Here is a 27,772-nt window from a genome sequence, read left to right as displayed (position 1 = left end):
GGGAGACGGGAACTACGAATATGAAGATTACTACTACATGTGAGACTTAAAACAAGAGTTCATGATTGTTTCCATTGAGGATATTGGTTAAGAACCAACAAGATAGTCTAATTTGCATCAAACATGGTACTTAATAGGACAAATGATATAAAATAGTACCATTACATACTATTTTATAAACCTAAAAGACTTGGTATTGGTATCGGTGATACTGGCTCAAGAATTTACTTGCTATCAAACGATACCAATATCTCAGGTACCGCACTGCAGCTCTACTCACGGGCATTTATTCTTCCTAAATCTGTGAAAAATAGGTCACATTAATTCTTCTTCTACTCCTTTAGCTTCATATAAGTGTATCTCCAAACGTGCATCACACTGCCTCTATAAGGCCAAAGCATGCTAAACAGGAATTTATCATTTTTATTTACATGCATTGTTTCTTATCGCTACTATTTTTCATATATCATTTTTTTCTGGTTGTTCTTTAAGTTAAATTGAAAGTTGAGTTTTGGTAATTGAATAAATGCCAAATTTTGAAATCTGTGTTTACTAATTGTTATTTCGATATCAAACAAAATAATTGTGATTATTACTTTTTCTTTTTTATATACTCGTCCAAGTCCTCATGTCCAATTAATTGAAGACTATAAATTTTCCATATGTGGGAATGGAATGTAACTCAACATTTATGGCCCATGAAAAAGTCTAAAAAGATCCACTAATTAGACCTATAGTGTCAATTGTACCTTGAGGGAAAGCAATTGACTCCTACTGTAAGCTAATTTCTGATAGCACCCGAGGGGAAAAGCCGAAAGGATAACAACAACAGGATTCAAACAGATGCAAAGAATCCCTCGCAACGCTCCCACAGTGTCTTTCCTGTCTTTATGGTTTCACATCAAAGACAATAAAACATCATAAGCCATCTGTTTCCGAGCAGAGATCACCTCTCTTCTGGTTGATATGATTATGACTCAGTGGATTTAGGTTCGAAGAAATGTCTTGCCATATAAACAGGCAGCAACACTGTGGAAGTAGGAACTTGAAAGTGCAGTTTAGTATTCATTACTGATTCCAGTGGACACTGAGAAGTGTATTGATTTTATGGAGAAAATGCGTGCAGATAAATGGTTCGTGGTTTCAATAGTTTCATGTCTGTCCTTGACGGAAACTGTGTAAACTGATGGTGCAAGAAAGAAAAGCATTTATTGTGCTAAAAGGGTTAGTTATCATGAGAATAACGTTAATGTTTAATGTCGTTTGCAGTGGCTGATAAGGCTCTTCTTCACAGAAAATGGAAGTACTGATATGTTTACTTCCTTGTAGGACTTGTACACGTATTTCAAGATCATGATAAAGCTTTTCAAAAGCTAGCTAAGTTCATATACTGATTGTCTGTATGACTTAACTGCAGTTGGGAGAACGCTAGCTTGTCTGAGGGGGCAAATCTGACTGCCGAACCACACCTCCACCCTTCAACCATGATAACGTTCAACGTGACGTGACACAAGAAGTGACTACACGGAAAAATGTTACGTGTTTTTTAAATTTTTTGTTTGTTTTGTTTGTTGCCATTGGCGTTATCTACGAGTGACGCCACCTTCACAATGTTCCATTTGGGAACCTTTTCATGAAGTGCAGCCCATAACGGGAAGTAACACAGTAAAAGTCTTTCAACCCGCAGTCAACTTTTCTTTTCTTGCATCACCAACTTAGATAAGACTGATGCTTCCCACCCATGACAAATATCCATTCATCCATCCACTCCAAATAATTTATAACAAGTTACTCTTTCTGCGAGGCAACAATGATTTTTAACATTGATCCCTATAAAAGAATTCATGGGCAAGTCTAATGTAAAAAAAAAAAAAAAAAAAAAAAATGCATCATAGACGTATACCCTTAATTATTCAATTACTGTGTTTTCGCTCTTTTATGTTCCTCTATTACTAAACTGCATACCTGTCAACCTCTACGTTTTCCCCGTATTTTATATGTTTTTTGACCATTTCAAATTGTGTACGCGGTATAACAATTTTTGTACTGGAATATATATATTTTTTTTTAATCGTTTTTTTGTTAGACTGATCTCGTTTTGCCCATTTCGGTTCTAATCCGGATCGTCTCGGTCACTGGTAGCAGACGACAACGTTATTTGGTAAATGAAATAAACATGTTTATACAAATTATCTTCGTTCTTATTCTACATAGTCCGTCTTGCTGTGAGTAAATAGGTGCCGTGTTGTGTTTGTAAGGTTTATTATCGCTTATTAAGGGGAATTGCAATCATTAATATGGGGAGCAATTGGCTGAGGTTGACAGGTATGAAACGGGCTCCTTGTAGAAAACAATTTGCCAGTGAAAGCTGTGTGGCTTTTAAACAACAAATTGGTTCGATTTGATTGAAGCACACGTAACATAACAATAAATGAACAGTTATGTTTTTTTAAAAACAACTTGTTGCTTCGCTTCAGAATAATTTTCTATGGCAAACAATATTACAATAATACGGGGGAAAAAAACAACAACAAAAAAACGTGGGAGGTCATAATTCAGAAACATGCTAGTGGTAGTTTGTCATATCTGGTAGTCGGAAACGCTAACGGAACGGCGTATAATAGAAAACACCCTCAGTCCAGTGCAGTCGATCTGCTAAATTACCAAACACAGAAAACTAGACTTGCCCCAGAACAAAAACGAAGATGTGCCCATTTTTACGGTGGGCGCATGTGTGTATCTATGAAAATAGGGCCCAAGGTCTGAAAATCCCACTGGCCTTTTCTACATAAACCAATATTTAATTGATAAGACAAAGCACTTTTATCAGTAGATTCAAATTTATTCAAAAGCATACAATACTACATTTCTTCTTCAGTCATTGAAACTTTGAAAATAAAATAAAAAAGACATTTTTAAGCTGTGATTTATTAAAGAAAAATATATAATTGCCTACCCTTGTGAGGAGAAGCGGTACAGATAATGGATGGATGGATATAATTGCCTCCCTCCTACAGTAATTAATGCCTTACCCCTCTACAGTACAGCAGATATTCTTTGTAGTTGAGTACATGCAGTTAATGCCTCATGTAACTACACAATAAAGTTGACACTATAAATAAAATCGGAAAACACAACAGTCATGACTTTATTAGAAAAACATTTGCAAAGTCATTGGGAGCCTGCTCGATGATCAATAAAGTAGATTACATCATTTCATACAGACAATGAAATACTTGACAATAAAAGACCCTTTGCATCCGGACCCTGAATCGGGGGAATTCATTTAAAAATTCTCATAGTGGTGCATGAACAATGCCTGGTCCCTCTTGTTCATGTGCTGACAGGCTTTCTCCACATTTTTGGTCAGTCCCGGCGGTCCACAGCTGAACACGCCGATCTTGGACACCTGCGGGAAATGACACTTATTCACATATTCGAGCACTTGAATGAAATGGGTTCGCTCCTGCGCTCCTGGTGGACGAAGCGAGACCGGCTCAAAAAGGACTGACCTCTGGATGAACCTCCTGCAGCGAGCTGAAAAAGGACACGAAGGGCGGCCGGCCAAAATGGGTGACGGACCTCAGGCCGGTGAAAAGGCTACGGCTCCACACTTTCTGGAAGTGTCGCTCGCACACGTACTGTTAACACATTAAAAACAAGAAATACGACCATCATATCCCACCCAAATTTGTATTCAGAATGATCAAATCTGGTGCGTATTTGTAACAGAGGAGTATTTACGAGCACTTGAAATGTCCGATGTGAATATAGATGCCATAACTACATACATACACATACAATTAAAACGCGCACAAGCGCGGGAGAACATGCAAACCCCACACAGGAATTGTAAATGTTGACAGTTGTTGTTTTTGGAATTGGAAAAGGTGTATGTTAGCTCACCAGCATGGTGGTGCGCAAGTCAAACTTCTCGGCCACCTGTGTGATGTAGGTGTGAACTGACACCAGGTCCAGCGAGTCCATCTCCTCCACCTCCCTGATGATGTCTGACACCCACTCAAACTGACGCTGCGTCCGTGTCACCCAGATGAAGTACACCTGAAAAACATCATACGTACTAATAGGTACCGGAGCTGGTCATACCGTGTATGTGCAAGTATCAAGTATCAAGTCTTAACTGTCAAGTTTCAAATATCAAGTTAAATCAAGTTCCCATTTAAAATAACATGTGTAATGTGTTTAAGATATGTAGCATTCTCTATTGTGCTGCATAGAAATCGCATAGTGACAAATTATAGAATGTAAAGAATTTAATAGTTCGTGCTTCATGATTAACAGAGTTGGGCACCGTCGATCCGTCTATAACGTCTGGGCGGTATTTCCGGCTGACCCGCGTGGTCTCAGGCAATCCTTCGTCGGCAACAGCCAAACACAATTTTCACATCACACGCAGACGCCGCACAAGCAGACACGCCGCTGAATAAATAAAAAATATCAAATAAAACCAACAGACACACACACACGCACAGCGTGGTGATTGGTGAAATGAAAACAATATGGGGCACACGTCATTGCGTCTATGGGACCAAAAGGTACGAAACACTATTTTATTTTTTTCTTTATTTGGCTGCGCGTTAAGAATGCACCACCTCCGTGTGACTTGGTACCAGTAAGCCCGTTCTCAACGCCGTTTGGCCCTGACCGACCGGGCGGGCCGGAAATATAGACAAGATTAAAGCATAGACAAATGCCCACCTCTGGAAATATACATATTAAAAAAAGACTGAAATGCTTAATTGATCTATTTATTTATTTTACAAATTTTCAAACTGTGTGATTTAAAAATTGCATTCTACTTCACTGTGTGATTTCAATCTGATTAATTGTTCAGTCCTACTCAGACTCTTGCCCTAAAGTTGGTGACCGCAGTCTGACTCGAGTCAAGTCACATGACTCGAGTCGCACGCCTTTTGTATGCTAACTCCATATTATTAGAGCGTGGCACACCTTTTGACACTGAATCTTTGACTTGATGGAGGACTTGAACACCAGATCCTTGAGGATGGAGGCGAATGGCGTGACGCCGATGCCTCCTCCCACCAAAACAGACACTTCAAAGTCAGTCCATTCCTGGTGTCCCTCTCCGAACGGGCCATCCAGATAAAGCTGCAGTGAAAGGAGCAGCACACAAGCGCTCGTGATTAGATTGTAGGAAGATGTTTTTCGAGTCAGTGGTGAAAGTTAGAATAGAAACGATAGAAAAAGAGCTTTGTAAAGCAATCATAATAATCTATATTAAAAAATATTAAACTAAAACTAAAAAAACTAAAACTAAAAAATTTAAACTAAAAAAAAAAAAAAAACTTAAAGGAATAAAAATATAAAAAAGCCAGAAAAGAAAATCTACGGCATACACAGTAGAAAGTCCACGGCGTCAACATGGCACTTGTTTGTTTACAATAACAGTAAAGGCTGCTTGTTCTAAATTAGGTGTTAGGTGTGTGTATGCACACATATGAACTCGAAAATAGAGCAAATCAGAGCAACCAAACTATTTAACCAAGGGAGCACGTATGTTGTGTGTAAGAAGAAAAACACACGGAACGAAAAAAAACTAACGAGAAAATCTAATGCAGGTAAGGAAAACTTTAAGTGGATGGCCGAATCAAGAGGAGCTAGACGTCAAAAAAGCACTAACAACAAAAAACCTACTAGGCAAAAACAAACAGTATAAGTTAAAAAAAAATGTTGCACGGGAGATCACAATTGCGCAAGAAGACAGGAGCTAACCAAGAGGAAAATTAGATATAAATGACAGAGAAAACTGTCACTTACATGGATGAAACGAGGCACAAGAATATGAGAATGTGGCAATGAAAAGGTACACAAAGCACACTGGCAATGACCAAGAGAAACAATAGTCCAGCAAATAGCTCCTCTCTCTCCAGAGCTCACGAACCTAACAATATAATTATGACGACACGCAGTTGTGCGCTGAAGACTTCGCCCATCCACCTGCTCAACGACTGAAAAAAAAAATCAACAGAAGCACATCTACATATACATAGGATCATAACAGGTCATTTTTGTTTCTTTTATTGTGCCATTTACGAAACAGATTACAAAGCTAATAGGGTTGCGTCAGGAAGGGCATCCGGCGTAAAATACTTTGCCAAATCAACGACGCGAATCGAGCGTGCACTTGATTCGCTGTGGCGACCCCTGAGGGGGAAAGCCGAAAGGATAACAACATTACAAAGGAAATTAAAATTCTTATTCGAATGTATTTAAAGAACGAATGTCAGTAATGACAAGTTGTTTTTAACTCTTTTAACTCTAACTAGATGTGTTGTGGATCTTGTATCATGCTCAAAAAACATTTGTTTGTGAAAAATAGTTGATTAAAACAAAATGCATTTTCATCACAATTGTACTACATAATGCCATTATCAAGTATTTATCAACTACTGAAATATACTCATACTCAGGCTAAAAAAAATGGAACCGGTCCATCCTTAGATAAAAGCACAGATTATTATTGTTGCTTACTGGATGTGTCATAGTCATTATCATCACTGAGAGACGTCACTTATGCAATTGCTATCTGCAAAATATTTCCCCTGGATAGCTCATAAAAGCAAATATACCGTACATGATTTGCATATATGCCAGAAGCAGGAAATCCATTCTTCTCTTCAAGTCGCATTCTACTGCCACCACCAAGAGTTGCCAACCCTTTTGAAACCGAGAGCTACTTCTTTGGCTCTGATTAATTTGAAGGGCTATCGGTTTGATTCACACTTTTTTTTAAATGACACATTTACACAAATTCGTTTGAATTATGTTATTATTAAAGAATACATTGATATTCATTTTTGTGAACGGAGTCAGTGTTGGCGATTTCACAATATTCATCAATTTAACAAGGTAGGAAAGCAATAAACATCAACGTGCAATACTCGACCCCCGCCCCCTCACTATCTCTACAATAAATTATATTTTCAAATGATCACTTCTACAGTATTGTAAGGAAAGCACGATGTGGCAACACTAATGAGCGTTTTTTACGGCAGGCCTGCAGGCTATTCGTATTCCTTGGGGCAACCTGCTGCCCGCTGACACAATGTTGGTGACCGCAGCACCTACAGTGATGTCATCTGGTGTTAATTTTTAGCCCCTAGGTTGTGCTGTATGCATACAAGGGAAAACCCCATGACCAGTTAAATGATTCATAATCTTTATTCATCATCTTATGTAGACATTTAGGTCAACTGTTAGATTCCAACTTTTTGGCAACAGTTTGAGGAAGGCACTTTGCTGTTTAAACAAAGTACATGAAGGCACGCTTGGACAAGTAGCTCATATGCTGCCATGTAACTGAATAACATTCAAGAGAGAATAATCACATGTAAGATAATAGGTTATTTTGGTTTGTTGTTTCACTGTGATCATGAACTTTGAGCGATGTCCTATTTACAATCGGCATCGGCAGACTGTTTGCCATAAGTGCAACTCATAAACAGAAGTCTGGCACTTGAAAATGAAATTGGAAGCTTAGTCTTCCATAAAATATCTTGATGAAAATGAATAATTAAGATATAGGGGATCTAAATATTTCAACTCAACCCATTAATTGATGAATTCATTGATTTTAAGAAATTTCCCACAGAACTTGTTCTATAGGGATTTTTAGGGTGTCTTTAAAGAAAAGACAATCGTTGTTTTGAAGACCAAAGATAAGAAAGGTGAACTGATGTCTTACCTTTGGATAGGCTCCAAGCTCAATCAGACTTTCTTCACTGTAGAGCTCTCTGAGCTGGCTGGTCCAGGGCCCCACAGCTCTGATGTGCAGGCTCAGGGTCTCCTCGTGGGGGGCTGAGGTTAGCGTGAATGGGTGGTATTCATCTGTGCCCAACATAAGGCACGCAATGCGGACCCACTGGCCGGAACGATACACAAAGCCTTGCGGTCGCTTGAACTCTAGATGAGTTACACCTGCAGGGAGTGAGTTTAGCGAAGACAGTAATGATTATTGGTGCAGTTTAATTGATGCCCGAAGGCATACGCCAAACTAAGCACCTGCTTTGAGCCCCGTGATCGCTAGGGGGGAAATAAACAATCAACAGAGGGTGGTGTAGTAGTTCTTATTTTTGGGGAGTTTGGGATTTAATTAGTATTGGAGTAGAGTGTAACAAAAACATAGTCGTTTCTTATGATGTAATTAAAAAAATAATATTTCATTATATTCATTATAATCCCTGAAGGGGAAGTTCAACAGCGAATGATCAATAATCAATATCAGTGGCAGAAATCGAGGGCCGCAAACTCTTTCCTAACCAAGGGAGGAAGTCAAATTGACATTACATAAAAAAACAGACCGAAGGTCACCTGAAGGCAGCAGCTCTGCTCTGATTACAGGAATCTCCACCTTCTTCCTGCTCAGACTGATTAGTTTGTCCAGCAGGAAGAACAGGGCAGGTGGGATGAGGAAGATGTAGAAACGTGGCTCTTGAAGCAGGCCAAAACTGCCATGAATGATTGTCTGTTGGATGTAAACATGCCAGAATCACAACAACGCGCACCAAAATATGATTCGGCTCTTAAAAACTACTGACAGGGGGAAATTTTGTTTATTCATCAAGCAGGGAAAAGCACTTACCAAAATATACACGACGACGTAAAGGTTATGAGTGATCCAGAACCCTCGGAAACTGATGCGGCGAAAATAGCGAGAGGCAAAAACGTAAATGAATGCCAAAGTGAAAAGAAGCAGCACACCGGTGAGCCCTGAGGACAACACAAACAAAGTCATAGCACAGTGTCATGAGAAATATGTGCTTTGTAACATCTGAATCTACCGCAATACAGTACCTGGAACAGTTTTAAAGAACCACCATGACCACTTGAGAGGAAGTTCTGACCTATCATGGGAAAACACAAGTAATTAAAAAAAACGAAAAAAAAAACAGTTTCCTCAGAGTATGCGTTTGAAAGCTTGAGGATCCCGTCACCAATCCAAAGTGGAAAAGTAGACATACTGTACACTATCTATGAATACAAATGTAGAGCCAAATCCGTGCAGTCAGACAAGATGCATCATAAATATGAGTTCATTTTATTAATTTGTTAATACAATAAAATGTTTTTTTTTCTTAAAGAATAACATAAAAATGAGCAAGGCTTATTAGTTTATTGTCAGAATAAATTAAAAAACAATATTTTTCAAACACTTATGAATGATCTGGTCCAAATGTCTGCTTTAAAACTCAAAAGTGACCCTTGAGAAAAACTGATGAAATGAAATGACTGATTCTCAGCATTGAATTGCATTAAATCAAGGTTACATGCGGGGGGAGGTTAAAAACATTACCCATTGTTTGTCAAAACCTTCGGGAACAAACAAGCCAGGATGTTGAGGTTACTGATGGAGAAGATGTAGATGTTGACCACGTGGCCCAAGCTGTGAGCAACTACAAAAAAATGTGTTTTCATAAATCATAAATTTAGTGCAACGTAAATATACAGGTCATTATCATACAATTTGATCATTAACAGAATAAAGATAACCCACTGAATTTAGTTATGAAAATTAATTAATTGTAATTATATGAGCAGATTTGATCATTTAAACAGTAAAAATTATTATTTTTTTACATCGAAAGCAATGGTTTTCAAATATTTAATGGCGGAACGTCTTTATGTGTTATGTGTCCCAAATGAAGTTTCATGAAGATGCTAATTCTATTTTTGGATACATAGGACTTGTGAATATGTACTGTACATCTTATACATAATACTGCCCGGCAACCTGTGAGAATGATGGCAGTCGCGGCCATGGAGCGATGAAGGTCGATGGCGGCATCGAAAGGGACGTATCTGTTGAGGAAAGTCTCTCTGCACATTGTGATGAGGTTGCGACACACGGTGAGGAGCATGTAGGGAAACAGAAATGAAATGGCAGCCGCTGAGCCACGGGACACCACCACGCCCACCACTGAAGTCCCAGGCATGCCTGTTGACGTGGCCTGCAAACTGTAGACTGAAGAACACATTTTAACTGCATTAGACCTCACCATGCATCGGCAGCACAGAATAACAGATTTATCCTTACAGTAACATCTCTCGAGCGCCACGCCGGCTGTTATGCCGTAAACCACGATGAAGCAGACAATATGCCGGCGGTAGTTCTCAATAAATCGTTTGAATTGTTGGATCTTCTGCCGGACGGAGCTTCTTATGTAGTAGTCACGCTTGGGCTTCACGTACACTTTGGGAGTATTTCGGTCAAACCTGGACAGAATCACATGTGTTACGACTACCAAAGTTGGTTTTAACGATTTCAAACAGTGGTGCCTGAGACATTAAAAGGAATGAAAATGCCTCCGTTACAGCCTCCCCCGCGAAATTCAACAAAAATTGTTGAAATGTGAGAAACAGCTGTTATTTAGTTTTATAATGTACATCTTTGGGCATGTTTATTGATATATATTGTGAGAAGATATACGTTTTGTTAGCTTGGGAAAAAAAACTGGATTTACTTCAAAAACTCGGCTGTTGATGTTATGCTAGCTATTTATTAGATGTTCATATCCCTGTTTATTTTTTATATTCTGATCATTTGTTTATCATATTCTTCGGTGCACATCTGATGCTGATGTTAGCATGAAACTATGTAATTGTTTTAAATACACATTGTGTAATAGAAAGAATTGTTCACTCCTGGCAAACTGCGACTTGTCTAGTCACTCTAGTAAGTTGAGTTGAAGTGAAAAAATTGGCTGAATGATGGCTCGTATCTCGAAAAAAATGTCAAGTTCAGGTACTCATACCTCAAGGCACCACTGTATTATTTCTATTTGATTATCAACGAGAAAATATGCACACACTTATTCCGTCTGCGGATATCCTGTCCAATTGCATTGTCACTGCTGTAATCAACAATAAAAATCATGTCATGAGAAATAGATTCATACACTTCAGTCCAAATATTACAACCAGCTCTCTACATTCCTGTCGCTTACCTTCGCACTGGGCAGATAAAAGAAACTCTCTGGTCTCGATTAAACATTTTCTTTCCTTGATTCGCCACCCCTGCAGTGACAACAAAGTCGATTCATCAATCGGCATGAGGTTTGAGGAAAAAGACAAGCAAAACTTTCTTCAACCTTTAACACTGAGCTGGGCAAACTGCAGCTCCTTTTCATGGTCCCGCAGGAGGAAATGGAAGTCTTCCCATGTGATGTTTTCTTTAATATCAAACCCCGCTGCTTGCATCATGGCTCTGATGGCGTCGTCCATCTGACACTTCGACAAGGCGCCGTTGGAGATTTCAATAAATGACCTTGAAGTGAATCAAAAGGCCCACAGCAAAATATGACATAAAGGGAACCACTTTTGAAAAAATAAATAGAATACTAACCTGAGCATCCTGGCAAAGTCTTCTTTTGATAAAAAACCTGTTCCGCTGATGTCATTCATGGAAAACATCAGCTTGGACTTTTCCTCAGGGGTTCCTGTGCAAACATGTACGGTAACTTGTGACGTAGTATAGGCTGGTCGGGGAGGTCAGAATGAGTGCAGATTTTGATGTTGACGACTGTTTGTGCCATTTTCATAAATGACAGCATACTGAGAGGTATATTTTTTTAGGGGCGTAATAAATGATCCATCGAACATGATTTTGCAGTTGTGTTGATGTTGGTGGGCAATGATATATGGTAGAAATATAAGGTGTGTATATATAATACAGTGAACAATGCAGTTTTTGGCACCTCATGTAAGATGTTATTTGGGGGGTATTCCGCCCGAAAGTGACGAGTATTCCGCCCGAAAGTGACGATATGTTTGTTTGATGACACTTCTTTTCTTTGTCAGGAACATTTTTTTTAACTATTTCATCTCATTATCAACGGGGGCTTAAAATCAACTATATAATACTCAGTTAGCTGGTATTACTTTAGTGTCATGTGGTTTACCATTCATAAAAATGACGATAACATCAAGAAACTCCTGGAAGGAGAGATAGCCGTTGCCATCTTTATCAGCCAGCATGAACATGGAGTTCACAAATAAGGAGTCAGGCTTGAGGCCCAGCGCATCTGCAAACTCTTCAGGTGTCAATTCGCACTGCAGAACCTCTTTGGCTTTCTTACAGGAAACGCCACTCTGGTCCCCGGCATCGCACTTCTCTATTTCTAAAATCTGAGTCAGACAAGAAGAGTGCATCATTATACCATATCTATCTAGCCATCTAGCTATTTCGATAACCAGCTATCTCGATAGCTATCTAGTTAGCTCGCTAGCTATCTTGCGAGCTATCTAGCAGCTGTCTAGTGATCAAATTTAGATAACCAGCTATCTAGTTAGCTCGCTAGCTATCTAGACAGCATATAGCAGCTGTCTAGCAGGCGATCTATCTTACCTTGGAGAAAGCGTGTCGGATGAATGTTTCCACAATCTGCGCCCTTTGCTCTCCTGTTAACGCCTCCTTCAGAAGCTCCTTCTCACTCAACTCCCTCAATGTAACCCCATGCCTCTTGTCAGTCACCTCCGGGTGCAAACACTTGAGGAACACAGTACGTTTGATCTCATCATCAAAAAACAGCACCTGGAATGGCAAATGGAAGCAGAGGTGAGAATTGGTGAAGAATATTCCGATGTTACAGTGAAAACTTTCAAAGGTATTACGATCCTTATTCATTCCAGCTACTAACCAGGTCGTATTCTTTCGGCACTTTGAGCAGGAGAGCTTTCTGATGGCGGTCGTTCGAGAGGAGCACATCAAGGCAATGCTGTCTGTTCAGATTCAAGTAGCGGAGAGTGGTTCCAGATCTGTCCCGTATCTGCAGCTTCCTCTCCTCTCTGACCTCGACGCTGACGGGATGCAGAGGCTTTTTATGGTTCCGCCACTCATAGGCTAAGGAGGGGAAAACATGGTTGAGACTATTTCTCTCACTAGGACATCAGGAAATCTGAATAAAAGGCCCATCTCCCCAGCCTGGAGACTAGTTGGCGACCTGATGTCCACTCAAGTCTCCAAGACATCTCCTGGAGCTTAGCCACCATGAGTCTCTATTTTTTGGGGGCGGGGGGGGTTCTTTGGAGACTTTTTCAAATCCCCAGCAGGCCTTGGAGACATCTCGGAGACATGTGGAGACTATTTCCGTCGACGACTGAGAAGTCTCCGGGAGGTCTCTGTGACATCTCTGATACCGGCTGGTGATTGAGGAGACATCACTGAGACCTCGCCGCTACTTCACAGCGACATATACGCAACTACCGAGAACAGAACAGCTTTTGTTTTGTTTGAAGCTACCCACTTTTCAATTGAGCAAAAGTATTGGAACAGACATTATTAAATGAATTTAAAGTGAATAAAATTTAATATCTGGTGGCGTAACCCTTACTTACCAAAACTGCATCAAGCCTACGACCCATTGACTTCACCGGACTGTTACTTTTGAAATACTTGTCCAAGCCTTTACTGCAGCCTATTTCAGTTTTTGTTTGTGTCCGGGGTTTTCTCCCTTCAGTCTCCTCTTCGGGATGTAAAATGCAGGTTCTACTGGGTCATGGTGCAGTGATTGACTTGGCCGATCTAAGACCTTTCACTTTTTCCTCCTGACAAAGACCTTTGCTGTGTTGGCTTTGTGCTTTGGGTCATTGTCTTATTGCATGATGAAGCTTCTCCCGATAAATTTTGATATTTTTTTTGTAAATTGCCAGACAAAATAGTTTTCTAGACTTCAAAATTAATTCTGCTGCTACTGTCATCATCTACATCATCAATAGACTAGCGAGCCTGTTCCAGAAGCAGCCATTTTCCCTCTTCTCTCAGCTTCAACATGGCTTGCTTTTCTGCCATAGACAGCTCTCCGGTCTTCATGTTAGCTCAACTGCAGGATTTTTCACAGGTGAAACAAAAAACAAGCAGCATCTATTAAGTAATACATCTAAAAGGCAACACCTGAGCAACTGAAAACGCCCATCAGTCACATGTTTCAATACTTTGCTCACTTGAAAAGTGGGTGTGTTCAAACAAAAGGAGCTCTGGCCTGAGTTGTTTAACACATCTAGATGTAAATACCATGACATAATAGCTGGAATGTTGAACTCTTGTCTCATATTCACCTTTTGATCTGAAAGCCAAATGTCGTCAGCATGCAATAAAAACAATGGAATTAACCTTGCCATTGTCAATCAAATACTTTTGAAGGGTACTGGACATAAAAAGTACACGGAAATATTGCAGCAACTTCTGGACGATATCGCTCTAAGTGAGAGCTCAAGCACGTTTTTTTGGGGCTCCTGAGTCGACTGATCAGTTGCGGTGATGTCTCTGCCAGTGAGATAGGCCCTTAATATTCTTACCAGCAAATCCTGAAACTGTTGTCTCTGTTCTCCCAATGGATTCCCCTCTTTTCTGGAACTTCCAGTAGCGGGACTTGCGGTGATATGCAACTATACAGGCCACTAAATAACTCACTGTGAGGATATTTTGATGATCAGTGTCAATACAGCGCAATAACAGACCGAGGTGAATGTATGATACTGACCAACAGGAAAGAGGAACACAATGGTCATAAATATCCCAAAGCCAACTTTGCTCCCGTCAAAGTAATTGAGTTTGGTGGCATTAGTACAGGGATGGAGCATTGATGCTTTGAGCTGAGTGGGTTGAGGACAAGGATCACCTAGGGCCAACAGTGAGATCAGTCTCATATATTCAGTCACCGACTATCAAAATCATGTTGTAGTTTGTATTTTTAAAATTGGTTACCTCTCTTCCAGAAGAACACACTGCTTTGTACGTCAGAATCCTCCGCGTTTGTGACTGCAACAAGGACGTCGTGAAAAGTCACATTGCGGATCCTTTGGATGTCGTCATCTGAGAACAAACTGAGAGAACAAAACTTAGAACAAATATTCATGATGACACACAGATTGGGTGACATCATTTGAGCAAGAAGATCCTAATGGGAGGAACTCACCCATTCTGTTTGTTCTCAAACCAGAAGCGGTCGCCATTTCTTATACGTTCGAACTGATCCAAGATTATAGCAGAAAAAACTGGACCTGGACCACCCAGTGACTCCAGCAGTCCTCCAGGGAAGAGCTCTAGTTTGGAGATGTCTCCATCATAAATTTGTGCAACTTCTCGGAGCAACTGTTAAACAAGGCCTCATGTTACACAGAGGCTTGCTGCCCATGTTGGATTGTTGTCTATAAAAGGAAAACTCTGGATTTTACCTGTGGGTTGGTCCTGTTGATGTGAGGATTAATGTCTTCAAATGTCTTCACAGGAGGCAGATCCAGAGCTTGTCTGACTTGCGTGTAACTGCGAAGGCCGAAGTCTCGTCCCCTTTGAACAGTCAGCGCGACCAAATCTGTGCGTGTGAACTTAAGAGGTCCATACATGAAGTCTGTCGGGGGGGTAGATTAAATTGTGTTATTTCATTTGTACTCAAGATATGGAGTTTTCAGGGTGCATCACCTCTTAGGTCCTCCACAACAATGTGGTCAACTTCCTCTGCAATCTGAGAAGCCATGCCCATGAGGAGGTCGTCCACATCCCGGCTTGTGTTCACATTAATTTCCTGTTGACAAAATGACGAGAGCATAAAAGACAAGCTGCTTCGCCTCTAACAGTCTTGAGGTAATACAAAATACTGTACCACTCTGTTTTGATCGACACAGAGAGGTATTATTTCTTTTGTTTATACTTTACAGTAGTGTAATACTGCTTGTGTCATATTGAAAGGCGTTTCCAATACAGAGGTGCCTTGAGAGACTGTTTTAATTTGTTCCGTGGTCACGCTCGTAACTCAAGACCCCATATCACAAATATATACCCCCCCCCCCAAAAAAAAACCAAAACAAAAATATTTTGGAATGTGGTTTAAATAGGAAAATAATACTCTAATATTGCATTTAATAAAAACATATAGTAATAACATAATTAAATGGACTGTAAAGAATTAAGCAGTTTGTGCATCATGAAGAATTCACTGTGGATTTATCGGGTGTGTCTGACTGGGTGGCAGTATAATATAGTCAAGCAGAAAAAGAATGAAGAGTTTCACTCAACTACTCTACTGTAATTGTATTCTACAGTAATATTTGCCGTAGTTTTGCAGAGGATCAAATGTATAGGCCTGAATATTGTTAAATTGTCTGTCTACAAGTGTTGCTGCACCGTTTGTGCATTGTGCAAGCATTATAACACCACACACAGATGGTATTTGCTAACTCGTCTATGGCTTTTGCCATTATGTATTAGCATTAAACTAGCGGACGTAATTTATGTGGTTATTTAAAAAATACACAATATATAATTCTCTTTTTTTATGTTTACTTTGACACTAAATTCTAACTGCATGTTGCATTAGACAGCTTGAAGCGTTGCTGAAGATTTGTTTACTATGCAAAACTGCGGTTTGTGGTGAAGTGAGCGGAGTTGAGTTTACTGCCCCAATACCTTTGTTTTTAATTGAAAAACAAAAAAATTCAGAGCAAAACATCATCCAACCATTGTGTCTTGAAAAAAAATCGGGAGTTGGGCCACTCATATGTCAAGGCACCACTGTATATTGAAGATAAATTGAGCAGTACCTGACGTTTCCAAAAGCTGTTACAGAGTCGCAAGGCTGACGATGAACTGGCATCGGTGTTGATGATTTTTCGGAAATGGCAGGTTCTGTTTCTGTTCAAAACAACACAGCCATTGAAAATGTCGTGATAACTGACAACAATTTGCCGTAGAGCGGAGCACTGGGAGGAACGCACTGCTGCCATTTTGCATGTTTTGTGTGTCAAGAATATGTACTGTACAGTGTAATAGCTTTAATTGGCAATGAGTGATTAATACCTGATAAGTCAGCTGTGACTTGTGAAACTGGATGGTTCTATGATTCTATCACATATAAAGGATGTGATTTTTTTTTTTAATAAATAAATAAAATACCTCATGTAAACACCGGGTGGAGCCATAGTGATACCTAATCTCATAGCGGCAGCCTGAAACTCAGGGGAGATTGCTGGATCAACAAACTTTTGATATCCTGCACAGATAAATCAAAATCTAACATTACAATAAAGAGATGGTTCATATTAAAATTAGGAGTAATAAATGATGTCACGACCACTGTTTTGACTTACACCCACTGGGTGCACATGTTCTCTCTCTCTTTTTTAGTCTGATTCTTACCCGGGTAAGGCGGAATAGTTCTGTCTCCCAGGTATGCCGGCAGCCATTCGTAAAGGGCAATATTCTGTTTGTTTGATTTTAAAGATAAAATATTATTGGATCTTATAATGTAATACTAACATCGGTGCAACAATCATCTCTTATGTTGAGAAAGGATTAGCTATATTGAGACTTTTCCCTCTACCTGAAACGTGGCCACAACTGTCTTCCTGGCATTTTGAAACAACTCCTCGTCAGACCACTGCGGGTGCTCCTCGTGCAGTTTTGACGCTAAATAGTTGTGGTAACGGAACCAGATGATTCCTTCAGCTGCTGTGAACACGTTCTCGTTGCCCCAAGCATTTCCCAACTCTGGACAAGAAGATGGAGTTCTTTAGTTCATTCCACAGATTCTTGCCTCCACTACACAAATATGACAAAACACCTTTTGCTCAACTATTCAATAAAATACATCAGGTAGGGCCTTAGTCTGACAACCCTGATCTAAGCAAACCAGCATGAAATAAATACACAAAATAATTTATTTTTGTATAACGTGATGTTAAAAGTAAAGGCTTACAGTACTTTAAGTAAAAAAGTACATCTTACCGTAGAGGCCGTGAGGGCCATGATCACCTGTTGTGGGGTCAGCGGCGCTCCACATGAAACTGTGCCCGGTTGCCTGTCTTGGCATGTTCCTGTCCAAACCGGAGGCTAGTAGCCCATCAGAAAAGCTTCTCAGGTGGTCCGACCAGGAATTGCAGGGGCCATAGATGGAGCTGCCATCAATCCAAGCTGTGACCAAGTTGACCTACAAGAATGTGTATGTATATAGTGTATATACACAATTATGAGCAGTTAACTAAGTGTCAACCTAAAACCTCCAGGCAACTGCTAGAGCGTAAAGAAATGTCAGGAAAAGCTTACTTGAACTCCTGAACTTTTATTGGGTGTGTCAACGAGTGTTTGAATATGATTGGTTGATTCTGAACAAAGCCTATGCACCATCATAATTCCAGTATCACCTGTGTGCGAGGGTTGCCGGGACTCTGGCCTGTGTCTTTGTCCCATGGTCCTCTCTGAAAGGGCAGCAGAACTTCACCGGTGCCATTTGGGTCAAAAACAGGGTCACCTTTAGGCACTGCGATGTTCATGAATTCAGGGGGACACCCAGGAGTCCGTGAGTTCATGATCTCAAATGCAATGTGATAACCTGAAAAGTAAATCATTTGTTAATTAAAATGTTGAATATTTAGATCTATATATTGATCATATAGTGCTAACCACTATGCTGTCATTGAAAACAATACAGACAAATACAGTATTACTGGCTTATTGATCGCCATATTTAATGTGGCATGACAGTACAAGGAAACATCTCATTACTTCCTTGTCCCTCTTGTTTCCTTATTCAAATATTGTTAAATAATGAGCAATGCAAAACTTCCTTGTTAGTGTGACGGAGCTGAACAAACTAAAGACTACAATCACCACCTAAGCGATCGGGGCAGGACATAGTTTAGATAAAAAATGGTATCACACACAGAGCATGTTAACAGAAATCTCACAGGGATCTTTGAAAATAGAAAGAGTCTCAATTAATGTGTATTTACCAAAAAACAAAGATAACACAGTGTAGTTTCGTGTGGAGGGCAACCCGGAAGGGCCGACGCTGACAGTGCGGCTAAGGCTTCTTGGATTGGGCAGCTCGGGCTCGTTCTCTGCTTGGTAGACTCCATCCCGGAAATTCGCAGGCACCAACCGCATAAGGTGTGAGCCTGCAGAAATACAAACATTGATGCCAAGTGTGAATACTTGTTGCTAGATTTAGCAACTTTTTAGTTCATCATAGCTCAGCTTCAGAAAACAGGTGAGCTTGATTGGCCGTTACCTGAGCAACTTTGAAGTCATTTTCAGTCGACAGAAGTGACAAAATGGCCGCCCCATGAGATGGCTAAAAACGGGTGCATTAACTCTTGTTCCACAAACACAATGTTTACCAGAATGCCTGTTTCAACTAGTGGGCCTGCATAGAACACATTCTTGAAAAAAAATATGTTTGGGTTGACTCACCACTTTAAGAGATTTGTTTTCCTTTTTTTTTTTTTTTTTTAATGTAGCTACAAAAATAACTTGTGGCAAATGTGTTGCCTTGTGACATCTTAAAAACGAAAGGGTGAAGGGAAGGTAAGGTGTATTTTCTTAGTTAATATCAACAGCTAATTTAGTAATTTTTTTTTGTTGGTCAGTTACTTTACTGACTTTTACCCAAGTCTTTTATTTCTTTTAGGGCAAAAACAAAACAAATCAATGTGTGACTACTACAATTGGGTCGGAGTTGGATGAAGTGGCCGTAGGAAGGCGATGAAGTTTGACCTCCCCCTGGTGTCTGTGGGAAAGAAAAGGCAGCACATCCAGTCCATCGAGAGACTGAAATCGGGTACCATATTTTCTAGCGCTGAATTCCTCCTGGTGGAGGGTACGGGTGGTGCAGCGGATATTCCCAGACGGCACAAGTGCCATACACACAATAATTACAGACACTCTTTGCCCGCAAGACAACTCTTGAGCCATAAAATAATATATACAGTATATGTTAAAATATTTTAATAAAGTCATAATCACACAGAGAAAACAATTACAAACACAACGGAAGAAAACAAGTTTTTGTAAATCTTTTCACCAACAGGAGGAGATGTTACTTCAAATCAGTATTTTTCATTCAAACCACGAGGCTCAGTGGTTTTACATTTTTAATTGTCCTTAGTCAGTGCAGCGCTCTCTCTCTGTTTTTGTTTAATTTGCTCAGATTTGAAATCCCCCCATTTTCAAATTGGATACATCATGCGTGTCGTACTGTTAGGGTTGCATGCTGCTCGGTGTCTGACTTTACTCTGTGATCAAAACTAAAGAAATGTTTGATAGCGTCCTAGTCAACGCTAGCTAGCTCTTGATTTAAAAAAAACAACATTGTATTTGTTAAACATTATCAAATAGGGTATAATTGACAGTAGTTTGCACCACTTTGAGTCGTCTATTCTACTTTTACCTACGTAAAGGTGTAACCACACGTAACGTGCACGTGACGATTAATTACGCAATGACATCATCACGCAACACACAGCCGGTCGTCGGCGCTCGGTGCCTGCTGGGTCTTTTTTTTTTTTTTTTTTAAAAAGAGAGATATTTTGTCATATATTTTTACTCACCCACTGCTCCGCGTTTGGGACATCCTAAACTGTTGTACCAGCCGTCAAAACGAGGAACTTCCCACGTTATTTCACACCGTGAAACTGTTCAAATATACCCAAAAAGGCGATTTACCACCGACGCTGTCCACTCTGGGATCGAATTTTATTCATTTGGTCGTCTACTCACCGACGATGAGCAGCAATCCGAGCACTGCACAAACACTCCAAACTCGCTTACGCAAATCCATTGATGCAGAGAGGCTCCTCATCTCAGTCTGCAGCCAAGAGCCGTGGAGGACTTCTGAAAAATTCAGGTAAAGTGGATATAACTGAACATGTATTCGCATTTACCTCCTGCAGGGATTGTTTAACGTGGATCTTGGTAAGAATCAGCACCCAAAAATGTCCACGTAATATATTTTTGATTGGATGTTTGTTATTTTTTTCTGATTGTATTGCTGTTGAACACAATTTGCTATGCCGCGTCAAACTAGGCTATAGGAAAATGTGATTGAATCTGATTACATTTTTATCATTGTAGAAGCTCATCCGATCAAGTTGCTTTATATTATGTAAGATCTTTTTAAAAATCGTTCTAATGAGGATGGGTTTTTTCAATGAGTCTTCAATTGACCTCTTTTCATCTATAAATATTCTAGATTAAAGCTTTGGCGTACTAGCTAAAACATGACCATTTTTCTATTAAAAAACAGACTTTTTGCAACCATTTAGGATCCAGGTACATATTTTAAATTAATACAGTCTTCCTGCATACCACCAACAAAAGGGCACAAAGATATATATGCAATGAAATAATGATGGTCTCATCCCAATTTGCTAAAAAAAAAATCAAATAAAAAAAAAAAATACTTACAGTACTCATAAAGACAAATTATTTGTAATAAATACTTTCGGGATCAATTAAGTGAAATTGGATCATTCTCTCAACACAATGGTTGGCAATCACTGCAGTGTGTGAATGTATTTGTTAAGGAGAGAGTGAAATGGTCATGCTTACCTGTGTGGAAGTTGGAAGGTAGTGAGTGCAGCAGGTTGCTGTGCAGTGCAGGAGCGGTGATGAAGTGTCTTCTGCTTGATCAAAAACATGTGACCTGGAATTCCCAAATGGGCTTGGTCATTTTCTCTGAATCACACCTCTTTCCCACTTTTCTTTAGTCAAACCATCCATTTCCTCGTGTATAAAAGAGGCGCATGTTTCCTTATGAATGACACTTGCTGCTTCACTCCACCTCTTCCACGATTCAGGTTTGGACACTACAAGAATTTAACATGTTCTCATTTTTATCAGAGCACTCCCCCTGCAACGTGTGTTAATTTCTGTCTGTAGCCACAAGAGCCGAAGCCGACATGACTTTCTACGATGACATATATCCATTTTACTATATGCGAAGGACGTCCTTCATCTTCAGTGGCCACTTGCTCACCGTTATCATATTTTTCCTTGTGCTGACGCTCTGTCTACTACTTATTCTGCCCGGGATTCGAGGAAAGTCGGTAAGTGCAAGTCTCATATCAGTGCGTAGTCCCCTTGCCACTCCCCTGGTATTTTTACCTGAACGCCTAAAAAGGTGCACCCAAAGTAAAACTGAAGCTGTACTTTGGAGTATCAGCATTTTGGTCTCTTTTTGAAGATAACACTTTGAATTTTCCTCCTCAACTGTCAGAATCGTTTTAAGTGCGACTGGCACCGAATTATGGAAGTTTGAATACATAAGAGAAGGCGGATTTTATGTCCGCCTATTTTTTTTTCTTTTCCAAAAATCTGCCTGCAAAATTTTGTATTAGGTGGTGGACTAAAATAACACAACATGATTACAGCTCAAAGGCTCCTCCAATTCCATTTCAAATTTGACAATAATACGACAGAAAATGAGCATTTTACACAAGTTTTTACTAAGGCGAACCAAAAGTTTGCCATTCGAATCCCATTGCAATCATATTGCAACCATGTTCACATACGTAGGGGAAAAGGCTGCTATTGTGGAATGCGTCAACAATCATGAGTTCTAATGAAAAGTAAGTCTTGGCGCTATCATATCCTACATCCAGATTTTAAAAAAAACGCAGAAAAATCAAAGAAGGTGACGCAATGTGACGTGCGCTCTGACGCACAGCCCTCATGTCGCTGGGCTTTGAAAGTGTGTGTTACGCAAGTTATGCCCGGTGTTTTTATTGAAAACAGTTTCCATGTTTTTTTTGGAAGAATTTCATTGGCCGTTGAATGCGTCAATCACCATCTTAGCAAATTTGGTTGTGACTGCAAACATAACTGACGAATCATCCATATGCAGGGGTGGTACTATTTACGCATGGAATATGTTCATTGGCTGATGTTGAACTCTGACATGGGAAACATTAGTTTATTGGATCAAGTAAGCAATCAATCAAACTAAGGTCCAGCCTAGCCCAGTTTTGAAAGCTCGCGTGTCTAAATCCGTCGAAGGTAACTCAATCTACGATGGAAAATATGTACATATGTAATATGTATATGTATCTGATAGCAACCTGTAACGGTTGCAGGAGCTAATAACGTGGCTTTATGGCTGGCAGGCTTGTTGTGGACTAACTATATTACTAGAAATCTTTTACTGGACCCTTGTCGACGTAATATGATCATTGATGACGGATTATGAAATTGTGTCGGACATTTGAGGATAAAATGGTGAGTTGCACATTTTTTGTGTGTTAGCATCGTTTTGACTTAAATGCTCGCCGAGCCTGCAGATTCGATTGTATCTTATAATGTTTGGTATCATTCGAATCTGCGGTAACTCCGTTTTCTAACCATATATAACATGCCCAGGAATGCTTTGAAGTTGTTCGGTATGTAGTGAATGTCCCGCGTGTACGACCCGCAAAACCACCTTTGGGTGGCTGGAATGGCAACGGGTAAAAATTAACATCCCCCTTAAAGCATTAACCAATTTTCACAGTATGTCTTTTCCTTTGCAATCAGCGGCTGTTCTGGTTGCTGAGGATCATTTTGAGCTTGTTTATCGGCAGTGTCATTGTGGGTGAGTGCAGCACTTTTCCACGCGCCTTTCCATAAAGCTCACGTTTAATCGTTTTTCTCGCCTTTCTTTTCCTGCAGCACTCAACTTTACCGACAACTGGGCTGAGGCTCGTATGACCACAAACGCCACCTATAAATCTTTCAGCAGTGCAGTGGTTCACGCCGATGTTGGCTTACATGTTGGCCTGCATGGAATTAATGTTACACTTAAAGGTGAGTTACCGCATCTTCTTCAAATACTGTACCACAGATTGATCATGCCACTGTGTTTTGGCAGGCGTAAAAATGTCCAACAGAACACTTACAGTAGATAATTTCCTAAATAAGTCTTTATTTTAGAGTCTTCTCAGTGATGTGCCTAAGAATAGCGGTTCTTCTAGCGTCAAAAAGTAATAATCGATTAGAATCCTTGATAAGGAGACTTGTCGAATGCAAATGAACCCAAGGTTAACTCATCTATTATTGGAGGGATATACGTATCGTAGAAGGAAATGGCGCATTTGTAGTACTGACAAATTTCTTTAAATGTATGTAAAATGACAACAAAAAAAGTCATTGCATCACACCATCTCAAACTCAGCCGTACTGAATCGAAACGTAATCTCACTGAATCGAACCAAATCGAATTGGGCAACTTTAAAATCAAACTGTCCTTGGATTGTTTCGCACAAAACATATGGAAAACGGTATCGAATCATCTTTTGTGGAGATATGCACACCCCTAGTGTTTAACAAATCTACTGCTCCGCCCTGCACCCCCACCCAAAAAAAGTTTTAGCCACTGTAACTTGCACAGTTTGAACATTTGATTCAGTGACTCTGTCACACTCCACAGGAGGGAGCCAACGCACCACTAGTGGTACTAGTACAACACTGATTAATGAGAACCACTTCTGTACAGTATTGATAAGTGCTGTGTGCTGTGTAGACCCCTAGGTGGCAGTAACGCCAAGGTATGGATTTCCATAGCTAGTTATGTTCAAAAGGAAGCAGACGTGAATAAATTCTGTTCTGATATTGCACAATATTTTCACCAGCCAATCAGGGCCCACTGCCAATGATCCAAACGTAGCAATCACTACGCTGCTCCTTCTCCGCTCTGCAGGCAATCCCGTCGTTCAGTTGAACGAGACTATCGACTACAATGAGATGTTCGCCTGGCGTGACAGTATCGAGGACGATTATAAGGGAGCGTTGGAGAAAGGGCTCCCGAGCCCCATCCTATACGTCGCTGAGAAATTCACTCCCAGCAGCCCGTGCGGCCTCATCTTTCACTACAGATACTCCGGGCGATACGCATCTGCAACTCTCTGGTACGTAAACACGAACTTGTGGTTTTCTAATGTTTAAATGTTGCCGAAATTAACGGACTGCTCCAAACCAGGATGGCATTTTGCTGCTGGATGCTGGCCAACATCCTCCTCTCCATGCCAGTTATCTTATACGCCGGCTACATGATGTTGGCCGCGGCCGCCTTCATCTTCATCTCCGCGGCCGCCTTCACCACCATCATGCATGCGCCCAACTGTGTTTTCTCCATTGGAACCGTCTCTTTTCAAGCGGAATACAGCCTTTCATTCTGGCTGGCTCTGGCAACCGGTAACGAATAAAAGCCTCGCTGACGGATTTCATGACATTTGTTTGAATTAGGCTAAAGTGACATTTTTCCTAGGTGTGCTGTGCACTGTCATCGGGGTTCTGGTGGTGATAATGAACTTTATGGTTCCTGAGAAGATGAAGGAGGCTTTCAGTGTGGGTGTTGACAGTGATGAAGATGAGGACGTTTCTTACGGGGAGACGTACCTGAATTCCGCCTTCCTTGATGACGTAACAGTGTCGCCATGCACCTTTACAGAGGTCACAGCGGTCAGTATATGTTCTGTTCGTGTATTGATCGTTTGATATCAGTTCTACTTGACGCTACAAAATGCAACTGAATCACACATATACCATCTCGTTGTGACGGGAAAAACTGCGACCCCTGGTGTTGTTACCCAGTGAAACTTTTTGAGGAGCCATATTTTGATTTTAGAACTACAAATATGTTACAATTGTCAAGGAAGAAGCAGATTTTCCTGGTGCCTTTAGCGATACAATAAAACAAAAAGATAAAACGAGCGAATGAAAGTAGAGGTATGTGACAGGCTGTGGGTTCCATCCATTGGTTGCATTTCAGTGACAGAGACTCTACACACTTCACTTTTTAACCACAGGTGCATGTAAAATTATAACGACGCTTGGTGTTTGGTCGGCCTTAAAGACATCGAAAGATGTATTTACAATTTTCATTTTTTTTTTTTTTTAATAATTACATTATTTATATCCCGGATATTAATCATTGATGGTATAGAGGTAGACAAGCTTGCTTTGTGTGCGGGCAGCGTGAGATCGCTTCCCAGTCCCGATGTAGATGTGAATGCTTGTTTGTCTCTGTATATGCCCTGCGACTGATGGGCGACCAGTTCAGGGTGTAGTCCACCTTTCGCCCCAAGGTGAGCGGGGATAGGCTCCAGCCCCCCCCCCTCTGATCGTGTACAGGATAAGCGGGTTAGGGTTAGGGTGTTGAAAATGGATGGATGGATATCCCCGATATTATTGGACACATTTTAGGAAAAAAACACCTTTACATTTTATGGAGCGTTTTATCAAACTTCACTTAGCCACTATAAATTTAGAACATGGAAAGAAATGGTATGAACACGTTAAATTAGTTTTGGATATTTCAACATTTTTAGGGTTGAGTTTCAGAGTGTAAAAGTTAACAATATACAGCAAAAAGCAGCAATCAACAATGATACAGGGCAGTTCTACACCTATGCAAACTACATCTGTATGAATCTATTGATCATTATTTAATGTGATAGCACTCAGCGTCAATCATTACGTTCTTTGTGAAGACAGAATGCACTGATTGATTAAATATAACATCCTTTTGTTTTTATTTTTCAGGAACATGTATGAATCCCTCTTGGCAACTTTCGCAGTCAATACTTGAAGATCTACTGAATGCGTTACAGAGAGAATGTTGAATGTCACTTGTGTCTTTGTCAATGTCCATGTATGTTTTTAGTGATTAGTGATTGAACTGTACTGTATTTGTAAATACAAAGTTATTTTGTATGGGATCCATGCACTGTAGTGTTAATAAACACAGAACTTTTTTTTTTTTTTTTTAGTCTGGCATTGGCCTATATTATTGTTTTCGCTGGTCGGGAAAGACTAAATATGTGTAGATCCTGTGGGATTGTAGGAAACGGATTGCTATATTTCTTATGATATTCAAACAAGAGTATCTACCCTCGCAAAACACAGAAGTCATTATTCAGGCAGGATTCAAATACTTTTGTCAATTTTTGAGATTGACAGCTTCCGAGCTCCAGTTCCAATGTAATAATGAAAAGAGAGGTCAAATTAACACCAAACTACTGTATTTGGTAAATGTGTTTTATGGCATGTCTACTTTTGACTTGTTTTTTTAATGGCACCTTAATAAAAAGAAAGCAACACAAATGAAGCAGTGAGTTTGTATTATTTGTGTTACACTATTACATTCATTCCGTAATGTACATTCTTGTACGCTCTTGTAAAGGTTATCTCTTAAAACTGCATTTCAAAATGAAGGGGTGTCTTTGGCCTTCAGCATCTCCATAATACACATAATTTAGTGACTTTATACAGTGTAATACCGTACATGTGTAATACTTACTGTAATAGAATAGCATGAATTCTTGGTCAGAAATTTGTCATGATACCATGCACATACTGTACGTGTAATATGGCCTTCCTACTCCAGTCCTTGAGTAACCCACAGTATTTACATTAGAATTACATAGACACTATAAAAATGACTAACTAAAATATAAATGCATTTCTTTTCATAGGAAAATAAAAGTGACCATTAAGCTACTTCTCTTCCACACTCACACACAGCACTACAGAATTCACATTGTAAGGCCATTATGAGAATGTAATTCAAGATTAAACCTGAAATGAGAACTGGACCCTCTTTACAGCATTGCAACGAGAGCCCCCAAATAATATTGAAATGATAGAAAAATAAAACTTTGCTCATCACTAATCAATACTGCGTCTTCAAATGTAGGATGGTGTCTCCTGTCCTGTGAGCAGTCTGAACATCACAGCGGGCATCGTCTTCATGTTGATCTGGTGCACATTTAAAGAATAATGTGTGAATTTGTACGGAGACGCAGTCATCAACTTTGGTTGTTTAAAGAGACAATACAAAAGACGACAAATGATGAGAAAAAGAAGTGATGATCCAGTTGTTTTTTTTTTTTTTTTTTTAATAAATATGACTACGCAATGCTGCACTTGGAGCAGATGGCACGCAGCAGATGTTCAAATGCTGCTAGCAACCAGTTTGTTTATGTGAGCACA

General features: G+C 40.0%; 3 protein-coding genes across 4 annotated transcripts in view; 1 reads left to right on the top strand and 2 right to left on the bottom strand.

Annotated features, from left to right (window-relative positions):
* Positions 1-2,821: 2,821 nt before the first annotated feature.
* duox (dual oxidase) lies at positions 2,822-20,588 on the bottom strand. 2 transcript variants are annotated; one of them, XM_086029150.1, is made up of 33 exons: positions 20,528-20,588; positions 20,359-20,442; positions 18,763-18,927; positions 18,175-18,362; positions 17,759-17,960; positions 17,355-17,521; positions 17,171-17,234; positions 16,928-17,024; positions 16,576-16,666; positions 15,458-15,560; positions 15,214-15,386; positions 14,955-15,130; positions 14,744-14,862; positions 14,520-14,657; positions 14,335-14,448; positions 12,678-12,880; positions 12,386-12,571; positions 11,940-12,165; positions 11,384-11,477; positions 11,130-11,305; positions 10,986-11,055; positions 10,851-10,892; positions 10,076-10,254; positions 9,773-10,003; positions 9,335-9,434; positions 8,836-8,885; positions 8,624-8,751; positions 8,353-8,506; positions 7,727-7,959; positions 4,972-5,130; positions 3,907-4,062; positions 3,513-3,641; positions 2,822-3,409 (listed from the first exon to the last, which is right to left on the bottom strand). In XM_086029150.1, the coding sequence occupies exons 1-33, from the start codon at positions 20,586-20,588 to the stop codon at positions 3,287-3,289; spliced, it is 4,581 nt and encodes a 1,526-aa protein (XP_085885276.1). In that variant the 3' UTR covers positions 2,822-3,286. The 2 variants fall into 2 exon arrangements, with proteins under 2 accessions (XP_085885276.1, XP_085885275.1); XM_086029149.1 differs by lacking the exons at positions 20,359-20,442; positions 20,528-20,588 and having other exon boundaries at positions 18,763-18,902.
* Positions 20,253-26,888, top strand: LOC147148854 (dual oxidase maturation factor 2-like). Its single transcript, XM_086029151.1, has 9 exons — positions 20,253-20,654; positions 21,517-21,606; positions 21,689-21,855; positions 23,318-23,375; positions 23,453-23,587; positions 24,480-24,687; positions 24,759-24,973; positions 25,047-25,240; positions 26,324-26,888. Exons 2-9 carry the CDS (start codon positions 21,567-21,569, stop codon positions 26,333-26,335), a joined length of 1,029 nt encoding a protein of 342 aa, XP_085885277.1. The 5' UTR covers positions 20,253-20,654; positions 21,517-21,566; the 3' UTR covers positions 26,336-26,888.
* LOC147148853 (amyloid-beta A4 precursor protein-binding family A member 2-like) overlaps positions 26,885-27,772 on the bottom strand; it is a 303,838-nt gene continuing 302,950 nt past the window's right edge. The window contains exon 14 of the mRNA XM_086027366.1: positions 26,885-27,538. Within this exon, the coding sequence (XP_085883492.1) occupies positions 27,467-27,538 (72 nt within the window). The 3' untranslated portion in view covers positions 26,885-27,466. The remainder of the gene's footprint in view (positions 27,539-27,772) is intronic.

This window comes from Filicampus tigris, chromosome 4, assembly GCF_054856515.1.
Source record: "Filicampus tigris isolate MCC_2025a chromosome 4, RoL_Ftig_1.0, whole genome shotgun sequence".
NCBI classification, from domain to species: Eukaryota; Metazoa; Chordata; class Actinopteri; order Syngnathiformes; family Syngnathidae; genus Filicampus; species Filicampus tigris.
The sequence above is the reverse complement of the archived record's forward strand: the minus strand, read 5'-3'. Positions and strand labels throughout refer to the sequence as shown.